This window comes from Budorcas taxicolor, chromosome 8 (assembly GCF_023091745.1).
Source record: "Budorcas taxicolor isolate Tak-1 chromosome 8, Takin1.1, whole genome shotgun sequence".
Lineage (NCBI taxonomy): Eukaryota > Metazoa > Chordata > Mammalia > Artiodactyla > Bovidae > Budorcas > Budorcas taxicolor.
The window spans coordinates 42075625-42093049 of record NC_068917.1 but is presented as its reverse complement, the minus strand read 5'-3'; the positions used below and the strand labels follow the sequence as shown (position 1 = coordinate 42093049).

Genomic DNA, 17425 nt, shown 5'->3' with positions numbered 1-17425 from the left:
AGTATTTGGGGATAAGAAGAGAAGGACAGTCTAACTATGGTCTCACTACATAATAATAACAGTTTTGGTATAGATACAGAAAGATGCTCTTTTTTAAGAACGATCGTTTACCACCAAAACTTTTGTTGTTCAAAGGCAGGCGTGTTTATGAAATTATCACTGATGAAATCATTAATATCTGGAAATATATAACATTTGATATACATGCAAAGCCAGCTATAGCTGGTAGAGATGATTGATAGAGAATACCAAAATAGTAAATCAAGCCATATTTGTAATCTCATCTAGTATACTGTCTATGTAAGGTTTCTAAATGCTGGGGCAAAGTGATGCTGTATTTTCCCTGGCATTATAGTCTTCTAAGCAGTTGTTAAAATTCTCAGAATATTATTAGCATTTGATGTTCTGAAATGTTAAACTTTTAACTTTGAGTGACTGATATTCCAGACAAAGTATGTATGTTATTTGTCTAAGTACTGTACTATGTTGTTTTACTTTTCTAGCCCATGTAGTAGTAGAGTTTACACATTTTAAACAGTCAGTAATCTATATAGGGGTCGTGACATCTGTGAAACTTTCAGTATGGTTTTTATTAGCATCCATTTTCTTTCTGATCTCATAGTTTTCACATTAGAATAATATAATATTGTACATGAGGAATTAGAATGACTGTCTTATCTGGAGGATTTTTTTTTTTTCACATGAAAAAGATTTATTTTAAATTCACATAAAATACATTCAGAGTAAGTCTAAATTTTTATCACTTAAATAATGTAGAACAAACACAACGGAGCTTTTAAAGATGTACAGTCTCCATTATGTCCAAAAAGCAAACATTAAGCGCTTTCTTATAATTACTGATCATCACCTCGTTGCCTTAAATTTCTAGACTTTCCATTTTCAATTCTTCTCTTTTTGAAGACTGGGGCCACTCCATCTGCCACGACTCCAAGAGAAGTGACTGTTTTTTCTTTAAAAACCAGTTGGGTTCCCCAGCAGCATCAGCCTCCGAAGTTGACACATATTCATTTTCAGTGCTTGGAAGCTCCAAATCTACCTCCTCATGGGACTCAACTTCTGGTTTAATTTCCTGCCATTCTCCATATGGGTTTGGCTTTTTATGAGCTTTGGGTTTTTCTTCATTTGAACCTGATGAATTCTTCCCTTGGGTATTTTTTTCTTTGGGTTTTTTTTCACTTGGACCTGATGAATTCTTCCCTTGGGTATTTTTTTCTTTCTGTGTTTCTGGTTCAGTTCTTTTATTACTATTTTTGTTTTTTTCCTTAAACTTTATTATTAGCTTCTGTGTTTCTGTTGGGATCTCTTCTCTTTTTTTCTCCTTTTCTGCTTCTTGTTCGCCATCAGACTCACCATGTGAATCTGATGATTTGGACTCTTCTAGGGTGCCAAGTGACTTTTCATTGACTTTACCCCCGTTTCTGTATTATAATAATAGGTATAGCCATCTTCACTTAGCCCTTCTATCCACACAGTCTTCCCTGTTGCCTTTTTTAAGTTTCCTTGAAATCCTTCAGGTTTCTGCCACTGAGATGCTCCTGTGATAAGATCATAATAGTAATGGTGACCCTCCGAGGTTATGCCTTCTACCCATCTGCCCTTTGAAGGGTCTTTTTTCTTTTTCTTCTTTTCTTTCTGCTGATTTGATGCAGAGGTGGTTGGGACGGTTCTGGTTACTGGTGACACGCTTGGCTCTGAGATCTCTGACTCTAAGCCAAGCCTTTTCAAATCCTCCTGGTATGCTTTCAGGGCAGCTGCCTCCATTGCAGCAAACTCCTTTGATGCCTTTTCTTCTTCCTTTGCCTTATCCAGGCTTTTCTGTTTAATCTCACTGATCCTCTTCGCCACATTTTCTTTATGATTCTTTCCTCTTTCATGAAATTCAGTGCTTCAATGTCCAATTCCTGAGTGTGACTGAAGGGCCAGAGAGAAATAATTTGGCTTAGTAGATAATCAAATTTGGGCTGATGATAAAGAAGAAGGCTCACAACTTTCCTACAAGGAATGAAAATACAACAGAAATTGTTCGATGTTTTGAAAAATCAAGAGCAACGCATATGAAAGTACTTTGTAAGCTCTCAGTTGAGATCAACAAAGAACATCTCGCATGAACACAGTTATCAGGAGACTCTCTAACAGAGGAATCATCATACAGGCCTATTGTCCACGATCCAACACTTGCAGTAATCACAGAATTTCTTTGGTTGTGACTTCCAGTAGTCTGCCATGACTGGACCAGGCGGGCCGGCCCCGGCCGAGGCTGGCGTTCTCTGCGCGCGGAGAACCAGGCCCCAGCTCACCATGAGGCCCACCGCAGCCTCGGAGCGCGGACACCTCCCCTGGAGGATTTTATCCTTTTTTCTTTGGTATCCCAATATGTTGAAATAGAGTTTTGGAAAACATTATGAAATATTAACATTTTTAGCTTAAAAACAGATCACCTGGCTTTCCTGAAAAAATTGAGTGTTTCCTCTTGCATTCCTTTCTATGAAAAACAGAAAACCTGTACTGGAAAGAAATTAGAAACCTTGAATAATTTTTTAATTTTTTTTTTTTTTTAGTTCTATTTTTGTTAAAAGCTGTCCTGCCACTAAAATGCCAGGAATTCAGTATGAATATAAAGTAGTTTGAGTAAAACATTGCCACTTGATTCTGTTATGTCTGAAAGTATCTGGTTCAGTTCAGTTCAGTCGCTCAGTCTTGTCCGACTCTTTGTGACCCCATGAATCGCAGCACGCCAGGCCTCCCTGTCCATCACCAAACTCACTCAAACTCATGTCCATTGAGTCGGTGATGCCATCCAGCCATCTCATCCTCTGTCGTCCCCTTCTCTTCCTGCCCCCCAATCCCTCCCAGCATCAGAGTCTTTTCCAATGAGTCAGCTCTTTGCATGAGGTTCGTTTAGAAAAAGTTAAATACAGGGTTTTTTTTATATTTGTATAAAGGTAAAATGGTTGGTTGAGCTTCACAAGTAGATATCTGCCTTGATCATATGACATTTTGTTTTAGAACAATTTAGAATTTTTTAATTGAAATGTAGTTGATTTGCAATGCTGTTAATTGTGTGCAGCATAGTGATTCATTTATACATATATATACATACACATGATCTTTTTAATATTCTTTTCCCTTATAGTTTATCACAGGATATTGAATATTGAATGTAGATCCCTGTGCAATACAGTAGGACCTTGTTATTTGTCCATTCCTTATATAACAATTTGTATCTGCCTGATCCTAAACTCCCAGTCTGTCCATCCCCAACCCTGGCAACCATGTCTGTTTTAGCTATCTGTTAGTCTGTTTCTGTCCTGAAAATAAGTGTCATTTGTGTCATATTTTAGGTTCCATATATAAGTGATATTGTAGGGTATTTTTCTTTCTGACCTAGTTAATACAGTTTGAAGCATTTTGCTAACTTAGAAAAATTAGCTGATGTTCAAACTTTTGAAATTGAAGTTTCTCTATTTTTCTTCTGTCTCAAGAGTATATTTTGTAGTAAATCAGGCTAATTTATTGATTTTGAAATGTATAAAGTATGTTGAATTTCATCATACTATTACCATTTGGTGATGTCATTGCTTTAAAAACTCAGAAAAATTTTACCATATTATTCCAGAGTTCAGAACAGTCTGTATATTTTGCAAAATAGCCATCTATTACCTGAATAATAGCTATTTTAGAATACTAATGTCTACAGCTTATTATAAATTATTAATTTCAATTACCTATGGAATATTTTGAAACCTATAAATTCCTTTCATGAGTTACTTTATGAACAAGATAGATTATACTGAAACATAGTGATTCATTTACTTGGATAATTTAGCTGTAGATCTTCAAAAGAGTATTCTTAAGAGTAAAATATTTTCAAAGAAAGAAATACTTTGAAATAAATACTTTAAATAAAATTAAAATTAAGGTTACAGTCATAGCTTTACCCTTTAATTCATGGTAAATAAAATTTATCTTTCAGACGGCAAATGGCTACGTCTTGTTTTTTCACATAACATCTACAAGAGGGGACAAGTACCTTTATGAACCAGTGTATCCCAAGTAAGTTCATTATCTTTTATTTTTTAAATATTTAATTTGTGTACTTTGTATTCACAAAATGTTGCAGTTTAGGGTTGTCTGAAGTGCTGGGCCAGCATTTCCAAAAACACTGTTTCAGAAATTACCAAGTCTTCAAACTGCTGTCACTTGAATAAAAAAAAATTCTATAGTAAGTCTGAAAATCTTGGATGAATATGTTCTGTAATGTTTTATGGGAAAGCCCAAATGAACTTTTTGGCCTGCCCAATACTGTCCCCTTCTTGGACATTCAGAATCGCTACTAACACACTCTAGCTCAGCATTCTTCAGTCTCCATTGGGGTGCATGAGCCAAGAGATTGTGAAGAGAAGAGGCAAAATGTCAGCCAGCTATAGGCACTTTTCCCTGTATATTTTAGTATGTGCCTAGACTAAGCATGTAGCCCTGAAAGGATTTGAGGGAGCTTGGACTTTTCATCTTTAATCTTTGTTGTTCAGTATGTTTTATATTGTGTTGTTGTTGTTGTTGTTTGCCTTTTAAAATAACATTTTCTTGAAAGAACTTTTGAAATAAAATAACATAATTTTCAAGTATGACACCTTTTTTAAAAAAAAGATCAAGCCATTAAAACTGGATGAAAATATAAATGAATTATTTATGACATTTCTAGACGGTGGAAGACAGATGTTATTGGTTATATAAGAAGTGAAAGAGAAAATAGATTTCATTTTATGAAAGTTTAAATTTCTGAAAATCAACAGTGATAAAACAGACAAACATTAAAAGTAGCAAACTGGGGGAAAATTATGCAGTCAATAGGACCAAGGCTTACTATTTTTTATATGAAGGAGTCATATAAATGGCTAAGAAACACAAAGATTTCAAAAATAAATAGGTAAAAGCAATCTTATAAGAGGAAATGTAATCCATTTTAATTCTCAGTTTAAACACGTTCCTGTAAATAAAAAGCAATAAACAGGGTCACCTTATAGGTGATTATTATTATTATTATTCTCTTCTAGATGGGCAGGGGAGGTAAATGACATCTCTGGAAACAGTGAAAAATACACCTCACTTCATTTCACCAACATGATTTACATGTATTTCCAGTGTTTTGAAACAGTATTTTGAGATTCATTTTTTGTTTCCCAAAGGTTTTTAAAAGTTTCTTACCTTGTAATACTAACTAGTATCCCAACAATGCATGAATTTTGCTGTTTGACTGCATATGTTAAGGTAGAGAAGTAAAGAGCAGCATTATTATTATTTTTTGACTTGGATGATCTTCATTGTATTGAAGATTTTTTAGTATGTGAGCCTCAATAAAGTATGCATTGCCTTAGAGCAGCATGAATAATGAAAGGGGATATAGCGTTTGATGTCAGATAGACTTGGAATTAAATGTCAGTTCTGCTGTTTTTCAGCTGTATAACTTCTATCAAGTTAATCCCTCTAAAACCTCAGTTTCCTCATCTGTAGAATGAGATAGCAGTTGTTATTGTTTCAAGGATTAAATGAGATCATGCATTTTAAATGTTTAGATAAGCACTTAGTAGATGGAAAAAGTAATATGGACAACTGCTAATTTTTGTACGCTTTTTCTGTGTTAGTTGCTCAGTCGTGTCCGACTCTTTGTGATCCCATAGACTGGCAGGCTCCTCTGTCCATGGGATTTCGCAGGCAAGAATACTGTATGTTGTACATTTTTTGCTTTTGAGTTGATAGTATACTCTTTTTAGAGTCTAACTGCTAGTAACTACTACATAAAATGGAATAAAATCTCTTATGGGAATAGTTTTGCAGAGCAAATTAATCAGTCTATTATGTATTAGGCTGGCCAAAATATGTGATGGAAAGCCCTAGCAAACTTTTTGGCCAATCGAATATTTGTGTGCTAGACTACTTTCTAGTTGGATTTTTTAGTCTAGTAAGTTTCTTAGTTTTTCTAGTAGAACCTATTTATAAAATGGGAATAAAAATATTTTCCTCTTCAGTTCTTTGCAGGATTATATGGCTTAGGTTTTTAAAATCTGATTTGAGGGGAGTTTTTAAAAAAATACTTAGTTTTTATAGGATGTAAGATAGGCACAGGGAGGTATTGCACGACATAGGGAATACAGCCAATATTTTGTAATAACTGTAAATGGAAAGTAACCTTTAAAAATTGTATAGAACTTTTAAATGAAAAAAAATTAGTTTTAACGAGTGTATTATTATCTGTGCCATTGTAAACACTTACGCGGTTCAAGACACTGTTCTAAGCACTTTTCAAATTCATTTAATCCCTGTCGCAACCTGATGAGGTAGTTAGGGACAGTTACTTGCATCAGAGAGGCCAAGTAACCCACCTAGAGTCACACACTAGTAAATGACACACTCAGGATCAGACCTAAATGTTGTAACTTCAAAATCTGTGTATTTAATCACCAGTACTACACTGCCTCAATCCTCTTTCAATCTAGTCATCTGTTACTCTTGGATTTATTTGGGGAGTTAGGAATTTAAGAAAAAAGAAAGGATAATGATCTGGAGTGGTTTATAATAGTCTTAAAGAATAGAGGCAGCATAGTTGAGACCAGTAGTCAGTCATCTTCTCAATTTTAGAAATACTATTATCTCTTGCTTCTCTTTTCTGAATCTTATGAGTTTATCATATGAGTTTTTCTAGAGTATCTCAGCATCGTCAAATTATTTGACAGCATCTTAACTCTCAGACTGCCTATCTTTTCTCATATGCTCCATCTTTGCTGTTGTTTAGTCACTAAGTCATGTCTCACTCTTTTATGACCCTGTGGACTGCAACTTCCCAGGCTCCTCTGTCCATGGGGTTTCCCAGGCGAGAATACAGGAGTGGGTTGCAGACGTGGGTCGAACCCATGTCTCATGCATTGCAGGCAGATTCTTTACCACGGAACCACCAGGGGAGCCATGCTCTATCTTAGAACAGGTTGTTGTTCAGTCGCTCAGTCATGTTTGACTCTGTGACCCCATGGACTGCAGCATGCCAGGCTTCCCAGAGTTTGCCCAAACTCATGTCCATTAAGTTGGTGTTGCTATCCAGCCATCTCCTCCTCTGTTGTCCCCTTCTCCTTCTGCCTTCAGTCTTTCCCAGCATCAGGGTCTTTTCTCATGAATCGGCTCTTCACATCAGGTAGCCAAAGGATTGGAGCTTCAGCATCAGTCCTTCCAGTGAATATTCAGGATTCATTTCCTTTAGGATTGATTGGTTTGATATCCATGCAGAGATCACGGATTTAGAGGGTATGGACTTAGAGGGCATTGTGTTAAGTGAAATAAACCAGACAGAAAGACAGAAAAAGAAAGACAAATACTGTATATCACTTCTATGCGGAAGCTAAAAAATGTAACAAACTAATGAATATAACAAAAAAGAAACAGACTCACAGATACAGAGAACAAACTACTGGTTACCTGTGAGGAGAGGGGCAATATAGGCATGAGAGAGTAGTAGATACAAACTATTGAGTGTAAGATGGACTACAAGGATATATTGAACAGCACAGGAAATTTATCCAATATTTTGTGACAACTGTAAATGGAGTATTATCTTTAAAAAATTATATTCAATGCACAAATAGTGAGAGACATATAAACAGTAAAAAGTGAAATTGTGAACCTAGTCTGCTTTTTCAGACTCCAGTCTTGTTCCACTCTCCAATTAGCTTTATATTTGAGTAAATAAATACCTAGGAGTTGAATTGCTGGGGCATATCACATTTAAGATTGGAGGATGGACATTGTATTACGTATCGAGTGTCTGATTTTTATTCTTTTGCTTTAAAGAATGTTGAGGTTTGTCTTGGAGAGCAGTTAAGTTGGAGATTTTCTTGATCCTTTTGGAGCTTATTTATATATTTTTAGGGCAGATTCAACCTTTAGGCTATATTAGAACTTCTGATCTCTATACTAATGTCCTGGGTCTTTAAACAGGTCTCTTTGATCTGGTCAGAACTAGGATTTCCCCAAGCCCTCTATGAGCTCTACAACTTGAAACTCTGGAAGTTTTTCTTTGGCTGACCTTGTGGAGTTTCCCTACATACAGGCGTAGCTTAGTATTTAGCAACATTTAAGGGGAACCTATATTGGTTTCCAGAGCTCTTTTTCTGTATCTCCTGCCTCTCTTGTACTGTTCCATGAATAGCTGCTTCTGCTTCCCTAAACTTTAATCTTCTTCTGCTCAACTTAACAAGACTGCTGTATTATGCTTGTGTTCTCCTAACTTACATGGTAATATCAAAAGTGACTTCTACCAGAAAGCTTTGTTTGCCTCCCTTCACTCAGGAGTACAGTCCTGTGCTGCCTGTTATGCAGTGTCTGAAAACTGTTTCTTATATTTTGTCCAGTTTTTTTTTTTTTTTCCAATTGTATCTGGAGGGCTAATTTGGCACCAGTTTTCGGTTATAGTAATAAAGTGACTGACCATCTATGTCCCTGTCAGTCAACTTTAGTCTTTTTTCATTGGGTATGTTTTAGCACATTTAAGATATCATCGTTTTATTTCATCCCAAAATGCTTTCATTATTGACATTCTGGTAAACAATTAGATTGACTCAGAATGATGCCATATGAGGTATGGAGTTTGAGGAAAGAAAACATCCTGAGCCTTACCAGAACTCTGGTTGGAGAATCAAAGCCTTTTGGTCCAGAATTCACCTCGGACTGCCAGAACTTGCTGGATCAAGTCTAACACATTCCAGACATTTTAAAACTTGATAATCTGAGTTGTAAGAGAGTAGATCTTAAAAGTTCTCATCACAAGGGAAAAAAAAGTGTAATTATGTGAGATGTTGGATGTTAATCTTACTGAGGTAATTATTTTAAAATATATATGTAAATCGTTTCGTTGTGCACCTTAAACTCATACAGGGTTCTATGTCAGTTACACCTCAGTAAACTGGGGAAAAAGAAAAGATGTGAAAATCTGAAATTAGATTCATTTTCATTATCATCATCAAATACTTATTGTGTGCTATAGTATCATTTGTAAGACATTAGCTGTCCTGATGCTGGAAAGGTATAAGATGCTAGTGAAGAAATAAGTATTTAACAGCAGTATAAAATGGCATATGCCAAGTGAACATCCCTAAAAGTGGTAATATTAATAGCATTTCAGGCAAAGATGCTGGAGTTGTCAGGGAAAGTTTTGTAGCTAGGGACATTTGAGCTATACTTAGAAGGAAAGATAGGCCTTGGGTAAGTTGCATTGCTAGGAAAACACTGTACTTCTGAAATTCCTGTCCCATGTCCCTGTGTTATTGTGCCCTCCATACCCCTCCTGGCCCCTCTGCCACAAGATTTATCAGATCATCTGCCATGTTGTTTCCTTTGAAGTGAAGTCAAGTCAGGTCGCTTAGTCGTATCCAACTCTTTGTGACCCCATGGACTGTAGCCTACCACGCTCCTCTGTCCATGGGATTTTCCAGGCAAGAGTACTGGAGTGGGTTGCCATTTCCTTCTCCAGAGGATCCTCCCAACCCAGGGATTGAACCTGGGTCTCCCGCATTGTAGGCGCAAACATCTGAGCCACCTCGTTGTTTTCTTTAGCTGGCATTTGAAGTATTTGGGATTTCTTGCACAAATAGACTTTGTTGAAATAAATGCCTGTTGAGTTTAATTGCAGTGGCACCCCACTCCAGTCCTCTTGCCTGGAAAGTCCCATGGACGGAGGAGCCTGGTAGGCCGCAGTCCATGGGGTCGCGAAGAGTTGGCACGACTGAGCAACTTCACTTTCTCTTTTCACTTTCATGCGTTGGAGAAGGCAATGGCACCCCACTCCAGTATTCTTGCTTGGAGACTCCCAGAGACAGAGGAGCCAAGTGGGCTGCCATCTATGGGGTTGCACAGAGTCGGACACGACTGAAGCGACTTAGCAGCAGCAGCAGAGTTTAATTGTGTGTGTGCACACGTGTGTGTGCGCACGCACATGTGTGCAGTCTTGTCTGACTCTTTGCAACCCCATGGGTCTGTAGCCCGCCAGGCTTCTGTGTCTGTGGAATTTCTCAAGCAAGAATACTGGAGTGGGTTGCCATTTCTTTCTCTAGGGAATCTGCCAGACCCAGGGATCCCTTGTCTCTTGTATTGGCAGGTGGAATTTTTACCACTGTGCCACCTGGGAAGCCCTTACTTAATTGCATAGTGAAACTTTGCTTTTAATTCACGAAACATACATCAGTAAAACAAAACTCTAAAAATGGCTTAATTTCATTTTTCATTCTTTCTTATGATATTGGACTTAGTATTATTACTTCTAATAAATACGTAGCAGTTTAGAGATGTGGATTTGAATAGGATTTGAAACTGGAGACACCTGGGTTTCAATCTGTGTCCTACTATTTGCAGGCATTGACTTGGAAAAGATGCTTGTTCAGTTATTTTCTATGCTTTTGTGCATCTGTAAGATAAGAACAGTGAATTAGTAGGTCTTTAGTAAGTTGCAGTTGTCATTGTCTGGGTTGCCTTTTGAATTATTAAACATCTACTTCCACTGGACATTTGACAATGTGTGTTTTCAGAAAAGGAAATTCAGGTTCACTAAATATATGAATTCTCTTATCCATTTATTTCTCTGTGGTCAGTAGTAATGCCCCTTCTTTCATTTCTAATTTTAGTAAGTTGAATCTTTTTTTCCTTTAGGTTTTTCAGTTTTATTGATGTTTTCAGAGAACTACCTGTGCTTTATTTGATTTTCTCTATTATTTTCCAGTTTCCTGGGTTTTTGTTGTTGTTGTTCATATCCATTCCAATCTTCATGATAGCCTTCCTTCTGCTAGTTTTGTTGTAGTCACATCCACCTCTTTAAGTTTGCTCTTCTCTAGTTCATTTTACGGAGTGAAGTTAGGTTATAGATTTGAGATTTTTCTTCTTTTTTAAGTTTAAGCATCTTGGCTGTAAATTTTCCTCTGATGACTGCATTTACTGCCCTCTATGACGCTGTGTTTTCATTCTCATTAGTCTCAAAGGATTTTCTAATTTTCCTTTTGGTCTTTTCTTTAACCTGTTGGTGGTCTCTGAGACTTGTTTAATTTCTACATTTTTGTATATTTTCTAATTTCCCTTCTGTTATTGCTATGTGGTTTCATTCCATGGTGATCAGATACTTTGCATGATTTCAGTCTTTTTAAATGTATTGAGGCATTTTGGTGACCTAATGTATTCTATCCTAGAGAATGTTTCATGTACATTTGTGAAAGAATGTGTATTCTGCTATTACCTGGTAGTTTGGTATGTGTCTTAGGTCTGAGTGATTTATAATGTTCAGATTCTCTATTTCCTTACTAATCTTTTGTCTAATTGTACTGTACGTTATTGAAAGTGGGGTATTGAAATGTCCAACTGTTACTTTTGAACTATTTCTCCCTTCATTTGCTTCAGTATTTGCTTCATAAGTTTTCGGACTCTTGTTATTGAAAGTTTATCTGTTTATAATAGTTATGTCTTCTTGCTGGATTGACTCTTACATCAATATGCGGTGTCCTTTATCTCTTGTAACAATTTTTTGTTTAAAGTATATTGTCAGATATTACTACAACCACCTAGCTCTGTCTTAGTTACTATTTGCATGAAATATTTTTTCATCCTTTCATATTCATCTTATTTCTTTTGCTCTAAAATGAGTTTCTTATAGAAAACTTAGAGGTGGGATCATATATTTCTTTAATCTGTTCAGTCAGTGTGCCTTTTAATTGGAGAGTTCAGTCTGTTTGCATATAAAGTAATTGATGGTAAGAAAGGAATTCTGCTATTTTGCTGTTTGTTTTTCATGTGTCATATCCTTTTTGATCCTCAGTTCTTTTGTGTTTAATTTTGATTCCTTTTTCATTTCCTTTTCTCTGTATATTTTTAGTTTTTCTCAGTGGTTACCTTGGGAATTACTTAGCATCTTACATTTAAACAACCTAGATTGAATTAATAGCTTGATTTCAATACTAAAGCTATGTTCCTGTACAACTTCATCCCTCTCATTTCCTCTTATTGTCACACATTACATCATTATGCATTGTGAGTCCATAATGTAGATATAGAATTATCTTTTCATTCATTGTTGTTGTTCATTTCTCAGTTGCATCCAACTCTTTGCTACCCCATGGATGGCAGCATGCCAGGCTTCCCTGTCCTTCGCTGTCTCCCTGAGTATGTTCAATCTCAAGTCCATTGAGTCTATGATACCATCTAACCATCTCATCCTCTGCTGCCCCCTTCTCCTTTTGCCCTCTATCTTTCCTATCATTTGGGTCTTTTCCAGTGAGGTGGCTCTTCACATGAGATGGGCAAAATATTGGAGCTTCAGTTTCAGTTCTTCCAGTGAATAATCAGGATTGATATCCTTTAGGATTGGGAAGGAAAACCCTAACCCTAAACCCTAACCCTGGTTTGGTCTCCTTGAAGTCCAGGGGACTCTCGAGAATCTTCTCTAGTGCCACAGTTTGAAAGCAGCAGTTCTTCTTTTGATGCTCAACTCAGCTTTCTTTTGGTCCAGCTCTCACATCCGTACATGACTACTGGAAAAACCATAGCTTTGACTGTACGGACCTTTGTAGGCAAAGTGATATCTCTGCCTTTTAATATGCTGTCTAGCTTGGTCATGACTTTTCTCCCAAGGAGTAAGCATCTTTTAATTTCATGGCTGGAGTCAGTGATTCTGGAGCCCAAGAAAATAAAGTCTGTCACTATTTCCATTTTTTCCCCCATCTAGCTGCCATGAAGTGATGGGACCAGATGCCATGATCTTCATTTTTTGAATGTTGAGTTTTAAGCCAGTTTTTTCACTCTCCTCTTTCACTTTGATTAAGAGACTCTTTAGTTCCTCTTCGGTTTCTGCCATTAGGTTGGTGTCATCTGCATATCTGAAGTTACTGATATTTCTCCCAGTAATCTTGATTCCAGCTTGAGCTTCATCCAAGCAGGCATTTTGCATGATGTACTTGGCGTAGAAATTAAATAAGCAGGGTGACAGTATGTAGCTTTGACATACTCCTTTCCCAATTTTGAACCTCTGGTTCTGACTGTTGCTTCTTGACCTGCATACAGGTTTCTCAGGAGACAGGCAAGGTGGTCTGGTATTTCCATCTCTTTGAGAATGTTCCATAGTTTGTTGTGATCCACAGAGTCAAAGGCTTTAGCGTAGTCAGTGAAGCAGAAGTAGATGTTTTTCTGGAATTCCCTTGCTTTTTCTATGACCCGTCGGATATTGGCAATTTGATCTCTGGTTCCTCTGCCTTTTCTGAATCCAGCTTGAACATCTAGAGGTTCTTGGTTCACATACTGTTGAAGCCTAGCTTGAAGGATTTTGCACATTACCTTGCTAGCATGTGAAATGAGCGCAATTGTACAGTAGTTTGAACTTTCTTTGGCATTGCCATTCTTCGGAATTGGGATGAAAACTGACCTTTTCCAGTCCTATGGCCACTGCTGAGTTTTCCAAATTTGTTGGCATATTGAGTGCAGCACTTTAGCAGCAGCATCTTTTAGGATTGAGATAGCTCAGCTGGAATTCCATCACTCCCAGTAGCTTTGTTTGTAGTAATGCTTCCAAAGGTCCACTTGACTTCACACTCCAGGATGTCTGGCTGTAGGTGAGTGATCACACCATCATGGTTATCTGGATCATTAGGACCTTTTTTTGTATAGTTCTTCTGTGTATTCTTGCCACTTGTTCTTAATATCTTCTATTTCTGTTAGGTCCATACCATTTCTATTTTTTATTGTGCCCATCTTTGCATGAAATGTTCTCTTGGTATCTCTGATTTTCTTGAAGAGATCCTAGTCTTTCCTATTCTGTTGTTTTCCTCTGTTTCTACGCATTGTTCATTTAAGAAGACTTTCTTATCTCTCTTTGTTATTCTTTGGAATTCTGCATTCAGATGGGTATGTCCTTTTTTTCTTATTTGCCTTTCATTTCTCCTCTTTTCTCGGCTATTTGTAAGCCCTCCTCAGACAACCATTTGCCTTACTGCATTTCTTTTTCTTAGGGATGGTCTTGATCACTGCCTCCGTTACAGTGCTACGAACCTCCATCCATAGTTCTTCAGGCACTCCATCTGTCAGATCTAATCCCTTGAATCTATTTGGCACTTCTACTGTATAATCAATCATAAGGAATTTGGTTTAGGTTATACCTGAATGGCCTAGTGGTTTTCCCTACTTTCTTCAATTTAAGTCTGAATTTGGCAATAAGGTGTTCATGAATGAGCATGCAGGCTTAGTTACTCTGCAGCATGTGGGATCTTGGTTCCCCAATCAGGAATTGAGCTCACATCCCCTGCACCGCACAATGGATTCTTTACCACTGGACCACTAGGGGGATTCTTTACCACTGGACCACTAGGGGAGTCCTGAGGATCCCTTGTATATGACAAGTCACTTCCCTTGTTGCTTTCAAGATTCTGTCTTTCATTAGTTTACAGATTATGTATCTTGGTGTGAATCTTTTTAAATTTATCCTTCTTGGGAGTTTGCTATGTTCATTGGATAGTAGATTTCATGTCTTCATTATATTTGGAACATTTTTAAACATTATTTCCTCAGTTATTCTTCTGCTTCCTTTCTCTTGCCGTGCCTTTGGTGCTCCCATTATATGTGTGATGGTATGCATGGTGGCGTCCCATAGTCTCTTAAGCTACATTCATTTTTCTTCATTCTTCTTTCTTTCTGCTCCTCAGACTGCATACTGAATAAAATCACCTATGAATGATAATCACAAGCTATTGCTGGGTTTTACTGGACCACAGTCTAATAACTCTTATAGTTATTTGACACAGTATATAGATGACCCTTGAACAACATGGGTTTGAATTGTGCAGGTTCACTTATGAGTGGTTGTTTTCAATAAACATATAGTACAACATGACACATGGTTAGTGGAATCTGTGAATGCAGAACCACAGATAAAGAGGACTAACGGTGGGACTTAAGTATCAGTAGATTTTGATATGCATGGTGGGTCCTGAAATCAGTCCTCCCCAGATACCAAGGGACAGCTGTACTATATGTCATAAGCTAAGCTTATGACAGCTGAGTCCCTGAGATAGAGGATTAAAGCAGAGCTTAATGTGCTAAGTGTTGGCTCTTAAATCCTCTGCCCAGAAGTAACACAAATTACTTCCCCTTTTGTTTTATAGGCCAAAACAAGTCACATGGCCGTACCTCATTTTAAGTGGTCAGGAAAGCACAATTTTATGTGCCTAAGAATTAAAAATACATTATTTTTCAGTAGCTTAAATGACAATCAGGTATGCATACAGTGTGATTGTGTCTGTCTCTAAGAAGCCTCTGTGACTGAGTAAGAGTTATAATTCTCAATATGCTTTTATTATCTCCTTTCAAAAAAGATTATGATAAAGTTGTCTGAAAAGACATTCTACTGCTACTGCCAGTAGATGCCTTTGTGTACTCTTGCTAATAGTCTCCTAAGTAATCCCCAGACTGTTCCTCCCCACCCTATCCCTAATCCCTTCTTTGGCATTCATTGTAATGTTTCTTTGTGTACACAAAGGTTATTATTAACCTCTTTAATTCTACTAGTTTTCAGTTTTTTAGCACCTGGAGTTGAAGCCACTGGCTCACATGTCAACTCCTTCACTTACTAGTTGTGTGACCATAAACAGAATTCTTAATAAACTGAAGCTTCAGTTTCTTTTCTGGAAAAAGAGATATAATAATGCCTGAATCAAAGGATGGTGGTCAATCAATTGAGAAAATGTCTGCAGAGCTTACTGTGTACTCATATTTAGTGAATGCTCGATTTACTGCTTTTTTTCCTTCTGGCATTCAGTGCTCTTCATAGTTAGACTTTAACTTACCCTTCCTGCCTCATCTTCTGTGGATGAGTGAAAGTTGCTCAGTCATGTCTGATTCTTTACGACCCCATGGACTGTAGCCCGCCAGACTCCTCTGTCCATGGAATTCTCCAGGCAAGAATACTGGAGTGGGTAGTCATTCCCTTCTCCAGGGGATTATCCCAACCCAGGGATCGAACCCAGGTCTCCCACATTGCAGGCAGATTCTTTACCATCTGAGCCACCAGGGAAGCCTCCCCTTTCAAAAATCTGCTGTAGTTCTCAAGTTATTGTTGAATTATAAGTAATAGTATTTTTGATCAGAAAGTTAATTTTTTTGTTATTGTGATTTTAACAGTTGCCTGCCTTTTAGTACTTTTGGAGGAAGCAATGCAAACTACACTGTGAAATATATTTCTTAATTTTGCACTGAAAGTTACTGAGAAGTCAGAATTTACTTAAATTTGCTATAAAATGCTTAATACTTTAGCTTTACTAAATGATAGTATTTATATAAAGGAAAATAGTTTCCAGTTTAAAGTTGGGTAATGAGGTTTCCACTTTTCCTTTTTTGGTTGCGCTGGATCTTTGTTGCTGTGTGCTGGCTTTCTCTAGTTGTGGCAAGCAGTGGCTCCTCTTTGTTGTGGTGCACAGGCTCTAGGCGCCCAGACTTCAGTAGTTGTAGCACATGAACTCAGTAGTTGTGGTGCTCCTGCTCAGTTGCTCCTCAGTATGTAGAATCCTCCCAGACCAGGGATCGAACCTGTGTACCCTGCATTGGTATCCCATCCATTGTACCACCAGGGAAGACCTCTGCTTTTTTCTTGAAAATCAGCAATTAGAATGAAAAGTTGAAATTCTGTTTTCCACCTTTAATGACAGCTGGAAATAACTAACCAATAACCAAAAATTTGGATGAGTAAGAATAAATGACTCAAGAATATCAAACCTGAGAGCCTGTGGTTGCATATGTGATATTGATGAACAACAGCTTGTTTGATCAGAACTCTAGAATGGCTCAGGTACTAATATCACAGAATATAGGGAGCCATAAATTGGGATTGTTTGAAAAATCTGAACAAGGAATGGAATTTCTATGTTCTTACCTCACAGGAGACAGGAAATACACTGTCTGTTAAACCAGAGGGATTCCAGACACAGAATAGGGTAAGGATGAGATGTTAAACTAAAAATGGTGATTAAGTGAAAGTTGTTGTGCTGAATGATAAGATGTCAAGCTTTCTTCCCTTGCTCTGCTCCAGACATCTGGCTTCCATACTTAAATATCCCAGACAGGATTGAGGGATTCTTCCTGGAGAAATTAAATCACTCCAGATGAATGACCCAACAGGCTATCATATTGGAAGACTTCTGGCCAGTATACTGAGGCCCACCAGTTGACAACCCAGCTTAAACACACAGAGCTTATAATTTGTTTTTTCTTACTAACCTGTTAAACATGAAGAAATATTGTTAGCCAAGGATTGTTAGCCATCTTAAGAAAGTTTCCAACATAAAACAGACACACACAACAGAAAAAAGGAAACTCACAGGAAATAGATGAGACTTCCCTGGTG

At 37.4% G+C, this 17425-nt stretch overlaps 1 protein-coding gene and 1 pseudogene across 1 annotated transcript in view; one reads left to right on the top strand and one right to left on the bottom strand.

Moving 5' to 3' along the window:
• Positions 1-17425, top strand: part of RIC1 (RIC1 homolog, RAB6A GEF complex partner 1) — a 138934-nt gene that overhangs the window by 66880 nt on the left and 54629 nt on the right. Inside the window, exons 3-4 of the mRNA XM_052644806.1 lie at positions 3995-4074; positions 16962-17015. Coding sequence (XP_052500766.1) covers positions 3995-4074; positions 16962-17015 — 134 coding nt within the window. The remainder of the gene's footprint in view (positions 1-3994; positions 4075-16961; positions 17016-17425) is intronic.
• On the bottom strand, positions 855-2246 carry LOC128052298 (WW domain-binding protein 4-like; annotated as a pseudogene).